At 36.9% G+C, this 21841-nt stretch overlaps 1 protein-coding gene across 3 annotated transcripts in view; it reads right to left on the reverse strand.

The window, feature by feature from the left end:
* Positions 1–21841, reverse strand: part of SKAP2 (src kinase associated phosphoprotein 2) — a 159510-nt gene that overhangs the window by 9913 nt on the left and 127756 nt on the right. For all 3 annotated transcript variants that reach the window (XM_039862591.1, XM_039862590.1, XM_039862589.1), the window contains exons 10-11: positions 11112–11189; positions 5510–5622 (exon numbers count right to left, since the gene is read on the reverse strand). In XM_039862591.1, coding sequence (XP_039718525.1) covers positions 5510–5622; positions 11112–11189 — 191 coding nt within the window. The remainder of the gene's footprint in view (positions 1–5509; positions 5623–11111; positions 11190–21841) is intronic.

Raw genomic sequence — 21841 nt, forward strand, 5'->3', positions numbered from 1 at the left:
AAAAAAAAAGATCAGCATAGTGCTTTTAAGATGTTGGATTTCTATTTGTCTGTTTTTGCTTCTGGCGATCCCTTGTTTATTCTATGTAGAATTAAACCACACAGGCCCTGCATGCCGTAGCAGCCCCTCCACTGCCAACTCTCCTCACCTGGCCGCTCCGGCACTGCCTGCTGGTTTCTTCTCTACCTCTCAAGCGCGTGCAGGGCTCAGCCTGGTAGCCTGCCTCCGCACGCACCTTCCCCTGTCGACATTTTCCTGGAACGCTTCCTCCACCTTATGTAAGAGAAAATCGGGAAGTCCTCGAGCATGCTGTTCGCAAGTAAAAGACAGGGGTAGTCCCATGAGTGGAACCAGAACATCTCCGGACGTGCTGCTGTTTCCATAAACTGCGCGTCACTACGGGGGAGGGACGGCTGCTAAGCAGTGGGTCCGCTCGCTCCTGCCTCCCTGTGTCCGCCTACCACGCCCCCATCCGGACAGCACGGGGGCGAAACTGCACCAGGCCGAAACACACGCAGCCACAAACACAAACACTCCTCGGTACTCCTCCCCTTTCCCGAAGGCTGGAAGACGTGACAACATTTGGGGAATGAGCCTACTATCGACAATGAGTCCTATATCGACACGTCCTAGTTACTCTTCAGCAGGTGGTTAGGCTGTTTGTGGCACAATGGGTCCGAAGGTCACAAGGGAAAAACTAAAAGAGCTAAAAGTCAACCTGTATTTCTCTATGCCAGGAGAGCTCAGCGAGACTTTCAATTTATTTTTCTGGTAGGTTTGAAACCAAAAAAAGCTCAAGTAACTGAACTTTTATTTACATTTTCATGATGAGAAGCAAATGATCAGTGACAGCCACAACTCACCAACCACTGGGAAAAGTCACAAACAAATATAAAAAGAGGCAATGCTTGAAACTCCAACCAATATATACTAAGAAGAAAAAAACCTTTATTGTATATTAGTGAATACTGTCAACCCACATTTTCTGTTTTTGCCTTAATAAAAAATTGCTCAAAAAGCTGCAAAACTCAAGTCATATATCCCCTAGACTAGATAAAATATTCCAGGACTCTTAACTCTTATTCTTCTGTTAATACTGGACAAAGAAGCATGCCTCTTTCCTGCTGAAGCATAGCTCCTCTGTCATTAAGTCTCTAAAAGTAATTTATTGCTTTAAAAGTAAGGATAGGAATGTGGTGAGCAATTCACCGATGAGTCCAGATTGAAAGATAAACTAAGAGAGGATGTAAATCCAGAACAGCAAGTAGAATAACATACCAAAGAGGTATGTGAGGCTATGGAATATGCCTATAGCTACACGCCTGGATCCTGCTATTAAAATTATAAAATTTCACATAGGTCTAGGAAAACACTATTAACAATGATATTATGTCCACGTTTGAGATGGTAATAAAATTGAAATGCAAACTATTTAAAAGAATTTAGCATGATTTTAAACAACCCAATTTCTAAAAAAAAATATTTTCCACCTCAAATATAATTTTCACTCCATCAAATTAAAGTGAAACAGGCCTTGTGTTTCAGAGTTAATTCATTAACAACGCAGCTGTCATTAAAATTACAAATTTCAGTTTTATCCACCCCAGACAATGTGCTCTATTTTTGTGGGGGGAGGAGAGGGGTGATTTCTAAATCGCCACTGAATTACTGAAGTATATAAAGTGTTTTATTTTAACACATAAAAAACAGCAGCAAGCCCTATATGAAAAGAACTGTAAGCAAAACATTGCTGGCTTTTAGGCAAGCAGGATTTAGATTTATTATTAGTGAGGTTCAAAGGTTGAAACTGAGAAGATGTGGGGTACTTTGAAGGAGGGGCTAGCTCAGCCAGGCCTCACACGACAGCTGTTAACTGGAAGATGTTAAAAAGGGGAGGGGGAAGGGCAGGGCCTCTGCCTACTCTTCTCTCTTTATTGCAACATTTGATTTTCACTAAAAGTTTAAAAAGAAAGGTTAAGATTTGTATAACTCTCAAAAGAGGCCTAGAATAAATAAGTCACCCCCAGACTGACTGAGCACAGCCGACGCCCCATCAAGGCTTCCTTGCAAAAACAGAAAAGAAACTCAATTTTAAAATCAAACTATATTTCTATAATGAATTTTAATGAAGAAAGCCTAATCGTCAAACTAGTTAAAACACTATTATAATGCATACCAATTTATTTCGTGATTTGTTTAAATGTTTATTTATATTGAAAGAATGCATAGTTTCTTAAACTATCTTGTGTTGCCTTCTTTTTAAAGTGCGTTTTAAGAATTGACAAGCTTCTAGGAGGTAAGGCAAACAGTAATAAATACTGCAAATTATAAATCAATTATTAAAAGCAAGTTATATTTCCTTAAAATCTTTTAATGGTATTATTAGAAAGTCACAGCATTAATATCTCTACAAAGTATACACTTTCAATGTCTCTATAAATATTGTGTTAGACTCCTTAAAATGTATTCTTCCTTATATATACAATTTTTACATTTAATTCAGAATGATGAAAAAATTTTCATGGTTAATGCTAATACTTTATTGACATGAGATAGAAAAGTAATAACCCATAGCTGGATTTAAAGTTGGATTTATGACATCATTTCAATTGTGCACATTAGCTGCAATTACCTGCACCACTCATTCTGAGCCACTAGATGGTGTAAAAAATAAAGTGGTAAAATTTCATTCTATCAGTACGTCTAAATATAACTCTGAGACTAAACAAATTTCTAGGCATATAACGATGCTAGTGATTTTTATACTAATTGTACTTTTCAAAAAAAGTCTATTGATATATAAACATCAGTTCTACCTTGATCTAGAAACAAGCCCTTTTAAATGATTTTTCACTCTCTTCTAAGGGCCTTGAGTTCTAAATTTATAATAATACCAAGCATTCAAATTGCTATTAAATGAACTTATGATATTAACTTAAGGTCTGTGTTTGCCAAAGTTTTGATGAAAACTGGAAGGCCAAGCCAAATAAAAATTAGCGTCTCTGGAGAGTCCGATCTGAGCTTGCCCAAAGCAAAGTGGAGAAGTCAGAGTTTTCACAAACATATACTGAACGCCAAAGCAACCAAGATTTAGATAGTTGAGCCAGCGAAGTCCACAGCTGGGTAACGTGGGTAGATAACCACACTGTCAGTGATGATGATGTGCTGGCTAACAACGTCTCATCTCTTCCTTCAAAAACCAAATACCCATCTCTAGAAGGCCCGTCGTGAAATGGTGCTGAGGGTAGAACTTAAAGCCTTGTGAAGGGCTAATAAGAGAAAGCATTTTAAGTCCGCCCATACCCAAATAATGGCACTTAGACATTTTAAATGGCACTATGTTCTTCCTATATGCTGGACTGCCACTAACCTTGGTTCTATGATCAGGCTTCACACATAGAATTACAAGCTCTACAAAACATTTTTGGGGAGTACTGGAACTACCTCCCTCCCCACCATCAACCTCCCCTGGAAACTCAGAACTATGATACACATATGATTATATTTTAAATTTCATATTAATAGAAAATGACTTTTTAAGGCAATGGTAAGAATGAGACATTCTTGCAAGGCTGCTTGCTTCTCAGCCTGCCCTGGAGGTTGGTTCTCTGAGGCTTTCAGCAGCAGAGACAGCCTGATTTACAAAGAAGGCTCTCAGAACAGATACGCACGGGCTTTAAAGGTTCCATATTTACCGTAGGAAAATAATGGCCCTATGCTATTTATCCCTATAATCTGAAATTCCAAGTGGCTAAATTGGTGAAAAAAACTGTGAGCTAAGTAAATTTGAGGAATGATTCCAAGAAAGTTTGTTAAGAACTGAAACTAATCAGTTTCGTTCCTATGTTAAGTAATTAACTCAAAAAATGAGTGTCTTAACTCAGGACAATTAAATGCTCAATAATAGACTTAATCCAAGAGTTGTGATATGGCTATCTGTAGCTTCCAAGAACTAAAAACTTTCAAAAAAAAAAAAAATCCCATACATATGAACAGAGGACTGAGAAATAAATGACACATCTTAGCTTTGGCATCTCAACTAGCAATTATCACAGCTGGCTATATTTACTTACTAAATATTTTCCCCCTAATATCTACAAGTGCATATATCTTTTTTATTTTTTTTTGATTCCTGGTGCCTAAATGGGTCCTGGCACATTATAGGTACTTTATTACAGTTTCAAATAAAGTACAAAGAAGAGAGAAAAGAAGGGAGGGAAAAAGGAAGGAGAGAGGAAAAGGAAGGAGAGAGGAAAAGAAAGAGAGGGAGGGAAGAAGGAAGGAAGATAGATACAAGCGCGCACGCGCGCACACACGCACACACACGCACACACACACGTACATGCACACACGTGCACACACGCGCGCGCGCGCGCACACACACACACACACACACACACAAGAACAAAAGCCCTGGTCTGGGAGTCAAGATGTTCGGTTAAGTTGGCTCTGGTACTTTCTTGACCCAAGTTCTCTTATCTATAAAAACCACGAATAAATAGATGATCCCTACGATCCCTCACTCAAATGTTCCATGATTCTCTGTTATGATTTTACGCACCAGCCAACCACTGTTAAAATTCAATGAGTGACCTTATTTCCAAATTACTTTCTATATCTAACAAGTCATGTTATCTTTCTGAAAAGTCCAAAATATTTCTGTAATCAAAAAACCACATTAAACTCCTAGACTTATGATTTATACAACATTTCCACACTCATATTAAATAGTTTCCATACATCATTTGTTTCTAAAATTACCTCATAAAGTAGACTGAAGGAGATATTTTTGACTAGCCATATTATCGTAGGGGACGTTAAATGTGAAGATTAAGGGAGTTCATACATGGCATCTGAAGTGTAATCACAGTAAGAAACTTAGACCTAAGGGCAGAAAGATTTTGGATAGTCTAGTATCTTAAGAGGCAGAGACGTGATTTTTTATATACATAAACATGAGTTTGTAGCAATATACTTTGCTATTACATTTACAAATACTATTATGTTAAATTTTTAAGAAATTACCTAAACGTGTCTGAATAGAAAAGCATTGCTCTTAAATTGTCGGAACACCCGATATATTTACATAAAGATGAAAAACTTGTTCTATAAACACAGTGTTTCCAGTAGTGAATGGCAGACAAAATCAGAATAAGCACACAGAAGAATAAAAAGGAAGAGGAAAGAAAAACATAATAAATAACCTAATACCTTACAATGTTAACTCTCCCATAAGTATATTGTTTCTGGAGAAGGCAGTGTGTGGATGTGAGCCAAAGGCTGAAGTGATAGGTAAACACAGTGTTAAGTCGAATCCTGTTATCTGATTGTGTTTAAATTTTGATTATATTTCACTTGACAAAATAATTAATTATTGTGAACTCCCAATTGTTAACAAGGACCTAGAAGAATTCCAACTGGCATTTTTCCCCAGTGTTGTAATCCAAATGCATAAAAATCTAGCTTTGTATTCCATCTTTGCAGTTGTCATTTTGGGGCATCTTCTTACCTTGCTAAGAATGTAAATCACATCACCACGTTTAAATGACAATTCATCAGAAAGAGCACCTGTGCAGTCCCATAAACCCTGGTAAAAATTAGCATAATCAGTGCTTTTATCACCTAGGAAGAAAGAGAAAACAAGAGTTAGAAGCTTTCATGTAATGGACCCTCATTTAAAAATGAACCAACAGAAATTAAAGGGCCACCCCAGACCACCAAAATAGTCTAAAAAAATTCTTTCCTGATTCAAAGAGCATTTTATCATACCCACATAAGAATCCTACTTCTTCTTATCATCTAATTAAGGACCATTTTCCAAAAAATCTGATTTCAGATGTCTTTTTCCTCTCCCTTTCTTATGTATCTAAAACCTGTGACTGCAATGTGTTCTCCTCCAGCACCTGAAAATTACTTCCCACTTATTTTATATGTGAACCTAAGCACATCTGCAACATGAAGAAGAGACCCACAGTGCATGATGAGCAATATCCATGTGCGGCGATAAACACATTGCGAAATGACCATCTTACAGAATTTGGGATATTTCATAAAAATAATGATAAAGGAGCCAAGGTACAAATCTAAACCAAACTAGGGAATGCATTTTTTTTTTTTAACTCTAAAACCTAAAGCTGACTAAAGAAAGATGATAAAGTGGAAATAATACGAAGGATTCTTTAGGGACTTTTGTACCCAAACCTCTCTCAAAGTTATTTTAAAAATATTTTAACAACTTAGAAATTGCCAATGCTGAAGCTGCATTTTTCAAGACTTCTGTCAGCCCTAGTTTAGGACGTTAGGCTCTGAATAAACATGCAGCATACACTGGAGTTATCAGCTCATCCTTCTAACAGCATAAGCACAATGGATGTGATGTGCTCAAACTGCCATACAGACCATTAACTGATTGATTATTTAGCGCTCTCCGCTCTGTAATACCACAATAAACTGGGTAATAAATGCTTTGTCACTTATACAATGTGGGTCTCCCGAAACACAGCACAGAGTTAAATGCACTGGATGCTTTTGTTACACTGAGAACTGTTTCCTGTTTTTAATTTCATGATAATTGAGTTTTGATGAGTTAACACAAAAAGAATGCACGTAATATCAATAAGATGTCCGAGTATTCACTAACCAGGCAGAACATATACATGCTGACAACTTCCATCATTGGAATGTCATCTTTGGATTCAGACGGGATAACTGTGGCGATGCATGCCGGATCGGGGTTGTCATCTTAGTTTTGTTATATGGCTTTCAACAGCAGGCTCCTTGGCCATTCCAACACAACTAGTCACATTAGTGTGTCACTGGGGCATTCGTCTTATTACACACAGTTTGTGATATATACAAAATGTTACGCTCATTAGAAATTTTTTGAATTCTCTTTAATATCTGAAGCGTTTTTTAAAGCCAAAACACTTGAATACTATGGAGGTTGAATATTTAGGAAGACGCTATTTTTATTTATTCAATTATACTTTTAAGAAAATAAACAAGGACTAGAATACACAGCCTAGAAAAATCCTCCTATTAGATTTTTTTTCCTTTTGTTTTCTAAAAATTAAAAAAAGAAGAGAGAGGGAGGAAAGGAGGGGAGGAAAATGGGAGGGGGAGGAAAGGAGAGAGGAAGAGAGAAAGACAGAGAGAGACGAATACCTTAGTGACTTCTCCACTCTAGCATTTGAGCACTCATCACTGATACCAGCAGGGATGTGTACAAGCCTGAGATCCAACCAAGAACTAACAATGCTTGTGGCCACCCTTCATTATATTTCCCCACCAAAGCTTATAGTAAGTAAATTCTATAAATGGACACTAGAGGGCACTCTGGCTGGACAGATCACTCCAAATATTGTCAAATTATTTTTTTAAGAAAAAAAAATTGCTTAATAATAAAGTGACTGATTTCCTTTAAAAACCACTTATTTAGACAAATAGAGATTTAGAAGTTGAAACATCCTAGTCAGATTAAATCAACTGCTAAATGGGTCAAATGTTGCGCCCCATGCAGTCCGTCAGTGTCAGTTTAAAAGTCAAGGAATTAGAGCAAAGAGAGGATGACATCATTTCCCATGCAAGGCCCTCCCCCACAGGCACTGGCCAGGAGGTAAAAGGATCTAAATAGCTGGTTTCCCCAATTGAGGTTCCTGTGTGTTCCTCACGCTGCTCTGCCTTAGGCTTGATCCAAAAAGGTTGAAAAAACAAAACTTGGGCTAAAAACGAGAGTACAGGTTGTAGCTTAGCTAGAGCATCCAGTAGCTTCTCCAGCTGTCCAGCCTGCTGCCTGCTCTTCCCTGTTTCAGATCCTCTCACCATAGGTTTTCATTTAAAAGATTTTCAAGAGGTGAGGGGAAGAAGGAAGAAAAAGTATACGATGATTTCTAACATAATAATCCTTATCACTTTGGGGGTCTCTCTGCCCCTCGATGCGCTTGGTGAAACTCCCATTAACACTAATGGGAGTTACAGGAGCACAGGAGGGGCAGAGAGACCCCCACGGTGCGCAAGATGCATCTCTCCCTAGATGTGCATCATGAGCATTTCATTAAATCTCACTGTCGTAAGAGGCGACAGGGCTAGAGATTTGGCGATACTGGGGAAAAGATACATTTTCTACTGTGCTTTCTATAATCTTGATGATAATGTTACCCAAAGACCAACCTTATTTCTGCGTCCCATATGTGAGCTCTGTTAAAGAATAATAAGTTGTTTACATCACATGGCTACACGTACACACAATGGTACACACAATGTGCTATTCTATCTATTTCAGCATGCACTACCAGATATAAAGAATCACAAGTAGGGAAAAAACCTGCTAGTACGTTTATTAGCCTTAGTCTCCTCAGGAAAGTAATGTTAAGATTCTTAGTATAAATTCTAGACCTAAAAATTAGGAATTATCTTATTTCTTAGAGAGCAGCGAGCTTTTCTGGTTTCCTTTAAAATTTCTTAAGTGTGGCTAAACATACACAAAAAATTACACATAGAAACAGCCTCAGAAGCACAGTGGGTTCACAAAAGTTAACATTGTTTACCTATACACTAAAAAATAATCCATGTGAGATATGTTTTTAAAAACAACAAAATATTGGATGGAGCATAATGTCATAAACCACAGATGAGCATACATTCTGAATACAGATTAAGTCTATTTAGTTGTCCTGCATGGATTAATTCTCCTATTCTATCCACATCACATGACCTATGTTTTCAAAATTATATTTAAAAAAATCACCTCTTTATGTTTCTTGTTCTGAGAGGCATGAAGAGTTAAAAAAAAGAAGGTACAGGAAAAAAAATACCCAAAACATTCTAAATTAGCCAGCCTGTGAAGGATTTAAACAATGCATTTGCTACTGCTTTTTAAAAAATACAAAAACAGATCATTGGGCAATAATAACAAAGTTATTATGAAAGTATAAACTAAACTTTGGAGATAGTTTTGCAAAAGTGAAGAGACTTTTAAAAATATGGGAACAGATGAAACATACAACAGTAAGAGAATGGAGAATCTCTTCTTGAGTAGGGTTATAGATTTAAAAACTATTCTAGGAAGGTAAGTGTATTGTACAATGCTCAGAAAAATCAAATGGAATGTTTATTATACATATAATAAATATATGCAAAATATGTAAGCTTAAACATGAGAACCTGTAAGAAATACAAATAATTTTGTTTTTGCTTATGCATTTTACACTAGTCTGAATTTCTTTTTTTTTTTTTTGCTAAAATCGGTCAATGCAAAAAAGATATAACATTCTTGAGTAAGGTTAGAAGTTCACATCACGCGATGCTCAGCACGATAGTAATACCCTTGTCAGCTCATTGCCCGGCACAGCAAACAAACTTCTAGTGTTACATCTTTGACAGCCTAGGAAGAGCAAAGGTCACTGCTATGCAAAAGCATTAAAACTGCTGCTTGAAAAGAATTTCATGTCACTAAAGATAAGAATTATTGCAGTGCTAATTTATAGCTATTGCATGAAAAGCTAGGTCTACTTACTGCATTCCTCGGAGGAAAAACTGATTTTTTCCCCCTTCCCTCAAAGGCAAAAATTTAGGAGATAGTTACTATAAAAGGGGTTTTGAAAAGTAGAATGAATCGCTTTAAGCCAAAATACTTATATTTGTGGAAAGACTATCTATATGTGTCTACCTTCTACACCTGCATTGAAATTTTAAAAAAGGAAACTATGCGTCTTTGGCAGAAGCTTTATGGCACATAATAAAACACATATACTTAAATTCCCATTGAACATCGTCCTCAAGGTTTCACTCAGCCTTAGTGTTTTATAGCCGCATTCTACAGGACCTGAGTGCTAACATCTAATGACTTCGTCCTCGCTTCCTTTCTGAAAAAAGCAAACGAAAACCTTTCGCAGCAACCTGCTCCCGCTTTCCTGTCCAGGTCCGGAAACCAGGGCTCTGTTTCCTTTCCACATGTCACAGTAGGAAGGACTCTGGAAAGCTACTTCCTGAACACACACTTCTTGTCCACCCTGCCTCTGACAGCTTGAAAGAGTGATGTATGGGCATATCAGAGAGGGGAAGGTGACCCCCAACTACAGCTCTTTGCGGGACATGGGATGATATGGCAGACCTTGCCCCAGCTGACATGCGGCAAGGAGGAGGTGTCATGTCCTGATAAGAAGGCAGGCCTTCTCTTCTTTCCGTGTAAAATAATTGCTGGTTTATCAAAACTAGCCTTGTGCTTGCGCTACAGATGTGGTTTATCTCTCGCTATTTGGGAATAACAACCGGCAAGAGGAGCGGCCCAGACCATGTGATTTTGTACATCGCGTGTGCAGTTATTTTTCCAGTCTTGGTCCTAATTAGTACTCGGGGCCACGTGCCAAGTGGAAATGGATAAGGGGAATATCCTTCCTCGCCTTCTAGGCCAGCAGTGTCCTTTTCCAATTTTTAAGCTGCTGTCACTGGACCCTGGCATTTCTTACCCAATTCATTTGCTTTCTGTGTTAATCATATGCAATGAAGATATGCATGGCCAACATTTAAACAGGCTGCAGATCAATTAGCGGTCTTAAGTTTATCTGATTTTTATCAAAGAAGACAGAGCTGTGGGTCGATTGTCAGAGCCTGTGTCAAGTTGACCTTTTCAGAGATGTCTACATTGCCAGTCCCCTGGGCAACTTGTTGTCCCCTGTTAGTCTCTGAATGGCAGAAGTCTGTTCTGCTCAAGCACAAAGTATACACAGATGTCTATATTACATTCTTATAGGTTTGACAGCAACTGCATGTTGTATCTATAAACTGTCCTTTAGCAGTGACACTTCCTCAATGATGATAAGCTAATTTATGCAACTAAATCTCCTTTGTGCAGAAATGAAAGCTAATTGAGTCATTACAAAGTAATTCAGGAAGGAATACCTTGTATAAATTGGCTTACTTTATAAATCCTTCTCAAGTGGTTTTCATGCATCCTAAATGGGACTAAGCAGCTTATCAGCCATAAGAGATCCAGACCGAGGGAGCCAACTTCGGGGAGCTGTGTGAATGTCTTGAGAGCAGTAAGAAACTGACTAAAAGGAGAGCGAACAAAACCAAAATAAGCTTCCCCGGGAGGCGGCACAACTGGTCACCTGCGGTGTGAAGGGCGCTGTCCTGACTCATCTTCTTTTGTTCGTCCACCTTCCCAGGAGTGCTGTCCTCTTCTTCTTCTGTAAACAAACAACATACACAGCAGATGAAGGGTTTCCGCGGGGAGGACAGTACCGTGCTCACCCCATCTTAAGAGAAAAACTAAAAGTTTGTGACACATAAATATGCCTTTTCAAAGAAGGAAACCACTCAACATTCACATGCCTTTTTCAATAATCTACAGCTGAATAAATAAACCTCTAGCTACTTCCAAATAGCAACTTCACCAGTTGGCTTAATAAATTGAAGATACGTACTAGTGTTTTCGCATACGTTGTTTTAAACGCTTACAGAAACTCGCCTGGGACAATCTTAAATCCAGAAAAGCCCTGAAATCCAGTAAAATGACACACAGCACTACATGGATAGACTACATTCTACTATGGCAGGAGTACCAAAGATAAAATCATGGTCCCTAAAACATCAAAATAGCAAAGAGAAAACGTGTGATACAAAGTACAGTTAACCTATGTCATTTATTGAGTATCAGAGACTTCATAGGTTTTCTCACTTGAGCTTCACAGGAGGACACTAGAAGGATCTTCATCCTTCAAGATAACCCTCCCTAACCTGTACTGAGGACCTACTATGGGCCATACACTATAACGGATGTTAAGATTTCATAGATAAATAATTTTTAAATCCTCACTCTACAGGAGAATAAACTGAGACTCAAAAAGGTAAAGAAATTTCCAGTGTCTGTTATTCAAATTTAGGCTTGTGGTTATAAAGTCCATGTTCTTTATCCTACATATATTTAGTGGGTTAACTATATTATTTCCACACTTTCCCATCACATTCCTTCCCCAAGTTACAGGAATAAATATGATAAGCTTAAAGAGAAGAGTTTTAAACAGAGTCAACAGACTATTCAATATTTCCCATCGAAAAATATTTATTACATTACCACTTTCCTCCCATAAGCCTTTATATACAACTTAGAAATATTTAAGGCTGGACATATGAATGAAATGGCATGCCAAAACCAAACAAAACAAAACAAAACAAACAAAACAAAACAAAACAAAACTGGTTCAAAAGAATCAATTTGAAGGAAATCCAAACGTTAAATAAATATATATGAAAATATATAAGTATGGTCATTACGAATGTTAAGTAATTCAACCGACAAATCTTCATTGAGTATTAACTACCTATAAGAGGGAGAGATTCTACCCGGGATGCAAGGGTAGTAGGGAGCTTCTGCCTTCAGGAAGCTGACAGCCTAGAGGAGACAGAAGGCAGGATCTTAAGGAAAATGGGACAAGGGGCCTAAAACCTGACAGGCGAGGTCCAGGTACTGAGGAAGTGCCGGGAAGAAACCACCTAACGGGAGAATACCATGAAGGCTCTGAGGGATGGACAGAATTTGCATAAGGAGAGATGGGAAGGAGATTTCCAGACAGAGAGATAGGCATGAAGAAAAGAAACAAGGCACACCATCATATACATTTTGGCTAAAGAATGTGGTACTCAGAGAGGAAGAGCAGGACGGGAGACAATGCTGGTAGTCTGGGCCGGTTGTTGAAGGGCCACGAGCATCCTGCTACAGACTTTAGACTTTCGTCTGGTGGGCAACACAAGCCCCAGAAGATTTTTGAGCAGAGAAAGATTGAGACAGAAACTACGCTTGAGGAATGGTCATCGGATCCCATTGTGTCGGATCCTGGAGGGGGGGCATGGGGAGAGAGACCACTTGGAGCCTAGCTAAAGGGGAAGGAAGTCCTGAACTGAAGGGGCAGAGGAAATGGAAAGGGGATGGTTATGAGGACAAAAGGAACTAGAATTGATAAACTCTGTGCCTGACTGGATGTGGAGGGCTAAGGGGGAAAAAGCAGCCAAGGTTTTGCGCTTATTAACTGAGAAATGGCAACATCATTACTAAAAAGAGAATAGCCAAGATAAGCTATTTTGCTGAGGAAACACAAGGACCTGTGCTTCTGACATGAGAGATTTAATATACTGGTGGGGCAACACAGAGGAAACGTCCAGGGGCAACTGGAAAGTTTGGTTTGGTAGAGAGGTCAGGACTGCAGATGTAAGCTTAGAAGTCTCAGGCAAACTTTAAATAAAAATCAGCATTTAAATCAAGCTTGAGAGTTACAGTACTTATAAGACAAACATAACTGTTGAAGTTTTGTAACTCATTTCAAACAAAATAATGAAAGCTCTAATGTAAGGAACAGCTGGAAATATTTGTTACTTTATATATATGAAGTCAAACCTAGCATTGGCAATTTAATATGGTTCAAATAGTAATTAATACGTAGAAGACCTAATAAAAAGTCTAATACTAAACCCTGTCTCTTCTCTCTTCAACAACAGTTACCTCATTTATGCCACACCTCATGGACTAGTTATCATAAACAGGTTAATAGGGTGTTTTCATACAAATTTTAAAGATTTTAGGGACATTTACAGTCATTTAGTCTAACCTGCTCATTTTACAAATAATTTTTTTAAGGTGAAGGAAAAAGCTTTCCTTGCTTTTCACACTTGCTCTTTCCCCAGCACTCTCATTCTTACAATTTGATCACAAATTCAATAGTAAGGAGTAAATTCAAAAAGAGTTGAGGGCACTCGTCCTCAAGTCGAAAGCCATAACCACACCAACACAGGAAGCACTATTCAGCTCTTCAGAAGAGACTATGAAATTTAGACTCACCACCCAAAGTCAGTGTCAAGATATCACAAAAACTAATTATAATAATTTAGTGGAAAAACCGTTCTTGGCAAAGTTAACAGTGAATTTAGAGCAATTCATTACTATGAATTTATTCTTACTTTATGAAAATTTAAGTGCCTATAATGTGCACAGTCTATTCTTAAATTATCAGAATATTAAAAATATTTATTTAAGTATCAATATTTACTGTGAGGTATCAAAACTGAAATCATGTCAGATGCTTAAAAAGCAGTATTTTAGAGGATGAGATGCTCTTTAAAAATACTTCCTTTCTCCTTTTCAAACCTAGGACTGATATTTTTCAGTCAAAGCCTTTTGTGTTTCATATATCAATTTTTTTAACAGTATTCAAACAACTCATTTCATCTCAAGCTAACAATATAAATAGCTTCCACATAAAAGATACGAACCTGGTGTGTGTGTGTGTGTGTGTGTGTGTGTGTGTGTGTGTGTGTGTGTGTGTGTGTGTGTGTTTAATCTTAGAGAAAACAACTCAAACTGAATCTTGAATAGAATATAGTACAAAGGAGATGTTCGAAAAATAATGAGTGACAGGGAGACACATCGTAATCAAAATGCCAAAAGTTAAAGACAAAGAGAGAATCTTAAAAGCAGCCAGAGAAAAGCAGTTAGTTACCTATAAATGAGCTCCCATAAGATTGTCAGCTGATTTCTTAGTAGGAACTTTGCAGGTCAGAAAGGACTGGCATGAAATATTCAAAGTGATGAGAAGCAAGGACTTACGAACAAGATTATTCTACCCAGCAAAGCTATCATTTAGAATTGAAGGACAGATAAAGAGCTTCCCAGACAAGAAAAAGCTAAAGGAGTTCATCACCACTAAACCAGTATTATAAGAAATGTTAAAGGGACTTCTTAAGAAGAAGAAAAATAAAAGACCAAAATATGAATAATAAAATGGCATTAACTATATATCTATCAGCAATTACTTTAAATGTAAATGAATTAAATGCTCTAATCAAAAGACACTGGGTGGCTAAATAGATAAGAAAACAAGACCCTTATATATGTTGCCTACAAGAGACTCACTTCAGATCGAAAGGCACATACGCACTGAAAGTGATGAAAAAAGATGAAAAAAGGTATTTCATAAAAATCAAAATGAAAAAAAGACTGGGGCAGCAATACTTATACCAGACAAAATAGACTTTAAAACAAAGGCTATAAAAAAGACAAAGAAGAAGCAAGTATTTCCACTTCTGGGTATTTATCCAAGGAAACCGAAAGCACTAATTCAAAAAAACATATGCATCCATATGTTCACCGCAGCATTATTTGCAATAGCCAAGATATGGAAGCAACCTATGTATCCATCAATAGATTAATGGATAAAGAAGAAGTAGTACATATGTTCAAGAGAATATTACTCAGCCATAAAAAAGAATAAAATCTTGCTGTCTGTAATGACATAAATGGACCTAGAGAGTATTATGCTAAATGAAATAGGTCAGACAATGAAAGACAAATACCATATAATTTCACTTACATGTGGAATCTAAAGAACCAAATAAACAAACAAAAAACAGAAACGACCTCAAAGGTACAAAGAACATTTTGAGGGTTGCCAGATGGGAAGGTGGTGGAGGAGATGGATGAAAAAGGGGAAGAGATCAAGAAGTACAGATTGGTAGTTACAAAACAGTCATGGGGATGTAAAGTACAGCATAGCGAATATAGTTGATAATATTGTAATAACTATGTATGTTGTCAGGGGAATATTAGATTTATGGGGTGATAATTTCATAAGTTATATAAATGTCTAATCACTATATTGTATACCTGAAACTAATATAACATTGTGTGTCAATTGTAATTAAAAAATAAAAATTATTTTAAAAAATACTGAGTGAACAAAAGGATTCAAAAATCAAGAAAATAAATCCCACTCTATTTATTTACTTACAGAGCAAACCTCTCCACACCACTCGAAAAATATATAAGGACAAGTGACTAAACTAGGCAATAATCACGTTCACAACATATTAAAAATATACACACACATTGTTTTACTTAGGTTTATTATTGTATATATTTTATTTTGGTGTTGAGGCATGATGTCATTATATAATACTAATTAATACCTCAAATAGTCAATGTTTGTGGGGTAATATATTCCATTCAACATTTTAATAACAGTAAACAAAAACAGCTCAGCTATGCAGTAAAATCCATCAAACCACACAGATGGTTATAAGGTTTCCATTATGTGGTTTCCATAGCAATCATATTGCAAATCTGGAAGCTTCTTGCAAATAAGCAGCTTGTATTTACATGCCTCTCAGCTGCAGCACAAAACTCTTCAACATGTGAAGTTATTATTCCAATCACACATTGTTAGAAGAATCATCAGGAGATTTTTTTTTTGATCAGACAGGATGAAAATAACAGTAAAGTGAACTCATTGCAGAAGATAATTCAACTATAGTTATACATTTACTAAACTGATGAGTATCAGAAATGTTCTGGTAGTCACTGTGAGGTTTTAGCATTAAACCTTGCCAAAAATATGAAAACTCCCAGGAGCAATCAGACCTGATAGAATCTAAAAGCTTAAACTCCATTCTCAGTCTTCCTTTTGATAGTATTGAGCCTTGTTTCTGAGTTGGGTAGAGAGAGGAAGAGCAGAGAATTGAGACTTCTCAAATCTTTTTAGGATGATGACCGTTTGAGTAAATGCTTACTGGGGGAAAAGTCAAGACCTTATATTTTTTTCCCCCTGATAGATTAATCAATTTATAAATTAAATTGATCCAGTTCCACAACAGATGGATTATTACCCTAATAAGGATCACAAATCTGTCTAGCTCTGCGGGTTTTCAAAATGGCTATTTCTGGTTTTTCTAATGTTCTTTTTTTTCTTTTAAGGATAAATAACCCAAACAGAAAAGTGATAAGCAATGACACATGTAACCGACGTTGCTTGGAAAAGGCTGTTAGCACCCAAACACGGCGTGTGATGGTCACGCCAGGGCCGAGGAGTGATTTTATCAAGTCTTCCAGGGAAAAGAGGACAGCAACATGAGGAAATCTTTGACTTACACAATGGTTACCTTTCTCACTTTCAGAAAACACATTCGTTTTAAAGACATAAAACACAGAATCAAAAGTTACGTTCTAAAACAAAGTTTGGGTTTAGATCCCTACCTGTCCAGGCTCCATTTGATTATATGATTACATATTTGCCTTGAGAAAAGTTAATATTTTTTGCTTAAATGTACATACTATATGCACTTATATCCATTATGTAACTAAATCCTCATAACAACTCTATGAAGTAATAATAGGTACCTTTATCATCATTTTACAGATGCAAAAATGAGATTTACAGAACATGAATCACTCGTCCATGTTCACAGATCTAGTTAGAACAGGAGCTGGGATTTCATGTGCCTCTAAGGCCGCAGCTCTAAGCCACAGTGCCACTTCCTTGATTTTCATTAAAATATTCAGTTTATAGATGGACTGTTTTCTAAAATTTCATTTAAATATTGACTGTTCGTGGACTTGGAAAACATTTTCACATAGGTGGGTAAGTTCTACCCTACCATAGCACTGCATCTGAAGTACATCTCAGGTAGTGATCCTTTTAGAGATGATTTAGAAACGGAGTTTCAAGTTGGGATGCCGCAGACCTGCATCTTTTCCTTCCTATTCGCCCAGCACTCCCTCCCCACCTCTAATGTTCCACACACTCGCTTGCCCCTAAAGCCAGCACACAGTGTTTGATACTCAGTAAAGGTCTCCAAGGCAACTCATAATTGAAAACAGATTTATTTCTAGGCCAGCCAGCTTTTCTTTCTCACTCATTAAGAAAAACATGCTTAAATGTAGATGGTAAAGGTGAGTCTTTCTACAAACAAAGGTCTGAAAGAAGTTCACCTACATTTCAGAGTAACAGGCTATCCTGCACATTTCATCAAGGGTTCAGGCTCCAGGGCGTTGCAAGCAAGGTGCTCCTGACAGGGAGAAGGTGGGCAGATGGGATGGGGAACTGAAGACGCCTCTGGCTAATCGTAACAGTACCACGCAAAAGAGGGAGAAATGCAGGAAGGATTTACACAAAGGGCTCCTCATCCCCTCTTCTCTCTCAAGACCCGAGGCAAGGTTACAAAAGGAAGAGAGCAGAGTCGAATCTGAGGGGCATGGGCAAAGGAATTCAAAATTATGACAATGAGGAAGGTGAGCTCCTTAAGGGCCAAACATCCTGCAGTAGCGGTGATTTAAAATATGATATTTCTAAAGAATTTTTCTATTTAATAGACTGACATGTATTTTATAGAAATAAGAGAGATACTTTTATAAAGATAGAAGCATGTGCCTTTTAGAATTACAGGATCTTCGAAATGAACAGAAAGACTGAAATGGCTTATTTAGAGTCATGTTTACTCTTCTAGAAATTAGGCAAATGAGGGCCTCTTGTTAAAGTTCTGGTTACTCATGTAACCTTGACACTGTTTCTAAATTCTCAGTGTCATCTCTGTAAAGTAGAAAGAATGTCTGTTCCATTGCACTTTGAACAGGATGTGGGGAGGACAATGAGATAATCAGATTTCTCAGGGGAAAAAATGCACAATTAGCATGCACTATCAAGTTCATTACTTTAGGAGCTAGGTGTTTTGCAACCATTTATTAATTTAGCAACTAAGAAGGTTAATGTGATAGAAAAGGCAACAAAATAACCAATAGTTGTTCAATCATACTATCTAATTTTCAACCTTGACATTCTGTTCTTACAGGGCTTAACATGAAAAGGTTATCATTGTACTTCAAAAGCAAAAAGAAATGCCATTAGTTTATAGCAAAATTTTGTACTGATATTAAAATTAATAATTTATACACAAATCTGAAAATGCAAAAATAATTATTTTTCCCAGACATTAAACTTGTTAACATCGTGGCTAGGATTTGGGGGGAAAAACTCAAATTCAAGCAAGCACCTCATCTGACAGAGTCGGGGAAAAACTTAGAAGCTGGTTTAAGCGCCTTCTTTCATTAAAGGGGAAACAGACCGGCAGGGTCGAACTACTGGATCGAGGTCACACACGTGGGACTCTGCTCATCTCGCCCTGCACTGCCTCTTAGGCAACACGCACTGCAGATGCTTCTGAAAAAGTCTGGGGCTGCTCTGGATGTACTTGCTTCTATATTCAGGAGCAGTCTTATATAGATAGACTTCATCACCTACAGGCAACTATGCCAGGCAAAGAATGCACATAGGTTAAAAATCAGGTTTTGATAGGCCAGATTCTGTCAGAAGTAACCGCGAGTCAGAAAACGGTCCTACCCCTAAAAAGTCCTAGACAAAGGAAATTATGAAATGTGGTTCTTTTTTGCCTTAATGTGTTATATTCACTGTCTTCTACAATATAAAATTTCTCTATTCCATAATGTTCAAATTCTTAGCTTTTTAATTAAAATTTATAATAAGTTCTGCAATTTTACAATTCATTTAACTAAAGAGGGTCCTAATTAAATGATTTCTCACTTATGATAACAGCTATTTGGCTCCGGATTTCAGGTGCAATTGTAGTTTGCTACATGTAAGTTCTTTTTTAAAATTTAATGCTTTTCTCATTATTCTTGTAATAAAAACAGTATCTGTTTACTGGTGAAGTAAAAAAAAAAAAGAGATAAGCAAAAGATTAAAAAAATTTTTAAAATCATTCAAGATCTGTCTATCCATTGTCACAATTAACACCTTCTTAGATCAACTTTATTCAGTTTCTGGTTTTTCTTCCTTTCATTTTTAATAACAACATCCCAAAGGTATACGTATGTCATTTCATTATGAACCATTTTGAATCCTTTTTTAGAAAGTAAAATGTTTCATCTCAACTTAGATTTGGGGTTTGTGTTAAATTTTCTTCTATAAAAAAAATACTATCTAATGATAAAGAGCTTGATGATAAGATCATCTAATTGTAACGTGGCTGTTTTATAAGGATCTACGACTACCTACTATAACCTTAGGGGGAAAGTAGACGTACAATGCGGAGCTCACTTGTTACAGGCTTGGGCTCTGTTTCCTCCGTTTGCTTATGCAAATACACTCATCCCCTTCACGGGCAGTGAGTGCACCTTAACCTCATTTTCAAGATCCACAAAAGAAAAAGCATAGCCCATAAGAGGAACCATATCTGTTTCCATATCTCTTGCACCAGCAGTGGGTTCCAAGACCCGTTTGGGGCTGAAGGGTCTATGAGATCAAAACTATTTTCATAATAAAATTAAGACATTTGCCTTTTTCATTGTGTTAACGTTTGCACTGATGCTGCAACGCAATGGTGGGTAAACTGCTGACACCTCACTATAAATCAACGCAGTGGCACCAAACTGTCACTGTATTCTTCACTGCCTTGCATTAGCATTAGAAACAAACAGCCGCTTTCACCTAAGAATGTCCTTGATAAAGCGGTAAAAATTATTTTCATTTCATAACAGCTTTAGTACATGTACAGGTCTTTTTAATATTCTGTGTGACAAAATGGGAAGAATGCATAAAGCATTTCTGCTGCATTTCCAGATGGTTCAAGAGACTGAGTGACAAGCTGAATCAGTAGCTTTTTTTGTGGAATACTGTTTAAAAAAAAAAAAAATGACTGACAAACGATGCATACTCAGACTTGGGAATCTGGCAGACACTTTCTCAAAAACGAACCAAGGGAGCTTCTTATTCCAATGAAAACAACAGATAGTCATTTATTGCCAATGATCAAATTTGAGTTTTCAAGCAAAAATTAGAATTTTAGAAACTTATAACTGCCACTATGAGCTTGACAGCTCCCCAGAATATAAAGACTTTTCTAATGTGATTGATGGTGATATTAATGAAAGTGGTTTTTTAATTGTATCATAATTATGTCAACATTTGGAAGTTCTGCACAATGTGGTAAAGCAATATTTTCCAACTAACCAATGTGTGATGTTACAAAAACAAACCCAGGTTAAAGATCCATCTGAATTACAAGGCAGACCCATGAATTTTAATGTAACAGGCTATGAAAAGTTTATATTGATATGGTTTTGGATTCCACACTGCAACTAATCTTTAACTACCACTTGTCAAGTTTGAGTACAGTATCAAAGAAGAATATCCACAATATCCCTTTTCCTACTACTTATCTGTATAAGGCTGGATATTCTTCATATGCTCATTGTACGTAAGCTAAAACAAGTACCACAACATAGTGAATGCAGAAGCAGTTGTGGGAGTCTAAATATCCTCTACTAAGATAGACATTCAAGAGATCTGCAAAAATGGAAACCATACCACTCTTCTCATTGATATTTTGGAGAAATATAGCTATTTTTCCTAAAAATATGTTATCTATGTTCACATGTAATGGGTTTATCATTGTGATATTTAATTCATTAATAAACATTTTTAACATTGGTTTTAATTTCTAATACAGTAAACACTGAGAAGCAAAACCCACATAAATAAAATCTTTTTGAGAATCCTCAATTTTTAAGATTGTAAAGTGTTCCATGAGACCAAAAAGTTTGAGAATCATTGCCTTGTATTTTCTAGGGTAGTTTACTTAAATATCTAAACATTGTTGATCCACAACATGAAAAAATTGATATCCTGCTAACCCAGAACACCATTTATTTGATAATTAATTTAAATTCCCAAAGCAGACAATCTTAGGAATGAATTACACTACACTGTTGACTCATATTGACCAAAATCCCTATGTGTTTTTTCCATTTGCTGTGGAGCCAAGTCTTTCTTTTCTCATACTTGTGCAACTAGATTTTTGGAGCAAGTGTGATATCCTATCATATTTCATCTTGTTAGATTTGATCCATGATTTAGGTCTATTGAGAGCATTGCCTATATATCTTCAACCAAGACACTGATGGATATGATGGTATGACAATATTGAGAATTAAGCCCTAAGGCATTCACCAAATCAATTAATCACTGCCCTTTGGGTACAACTATACAGTCGGTTATCCAAT

The sequence above is a fragment of the Pteropus medius genome, unplaced genomic scaffold (assembly GCF_902729225.1).
Source record: "Pteropus medius unplaced genomic scaffold, Ma_sr-lr_union100, whole genome shotgun sequence".
In the NCBI taxonomy this organism is placed as follows: Eukaryota; Metazoa; Chordata; class Mammalia; order Chiroptera; family Pteropodidae; genus Pteropus; species Pteropus medius.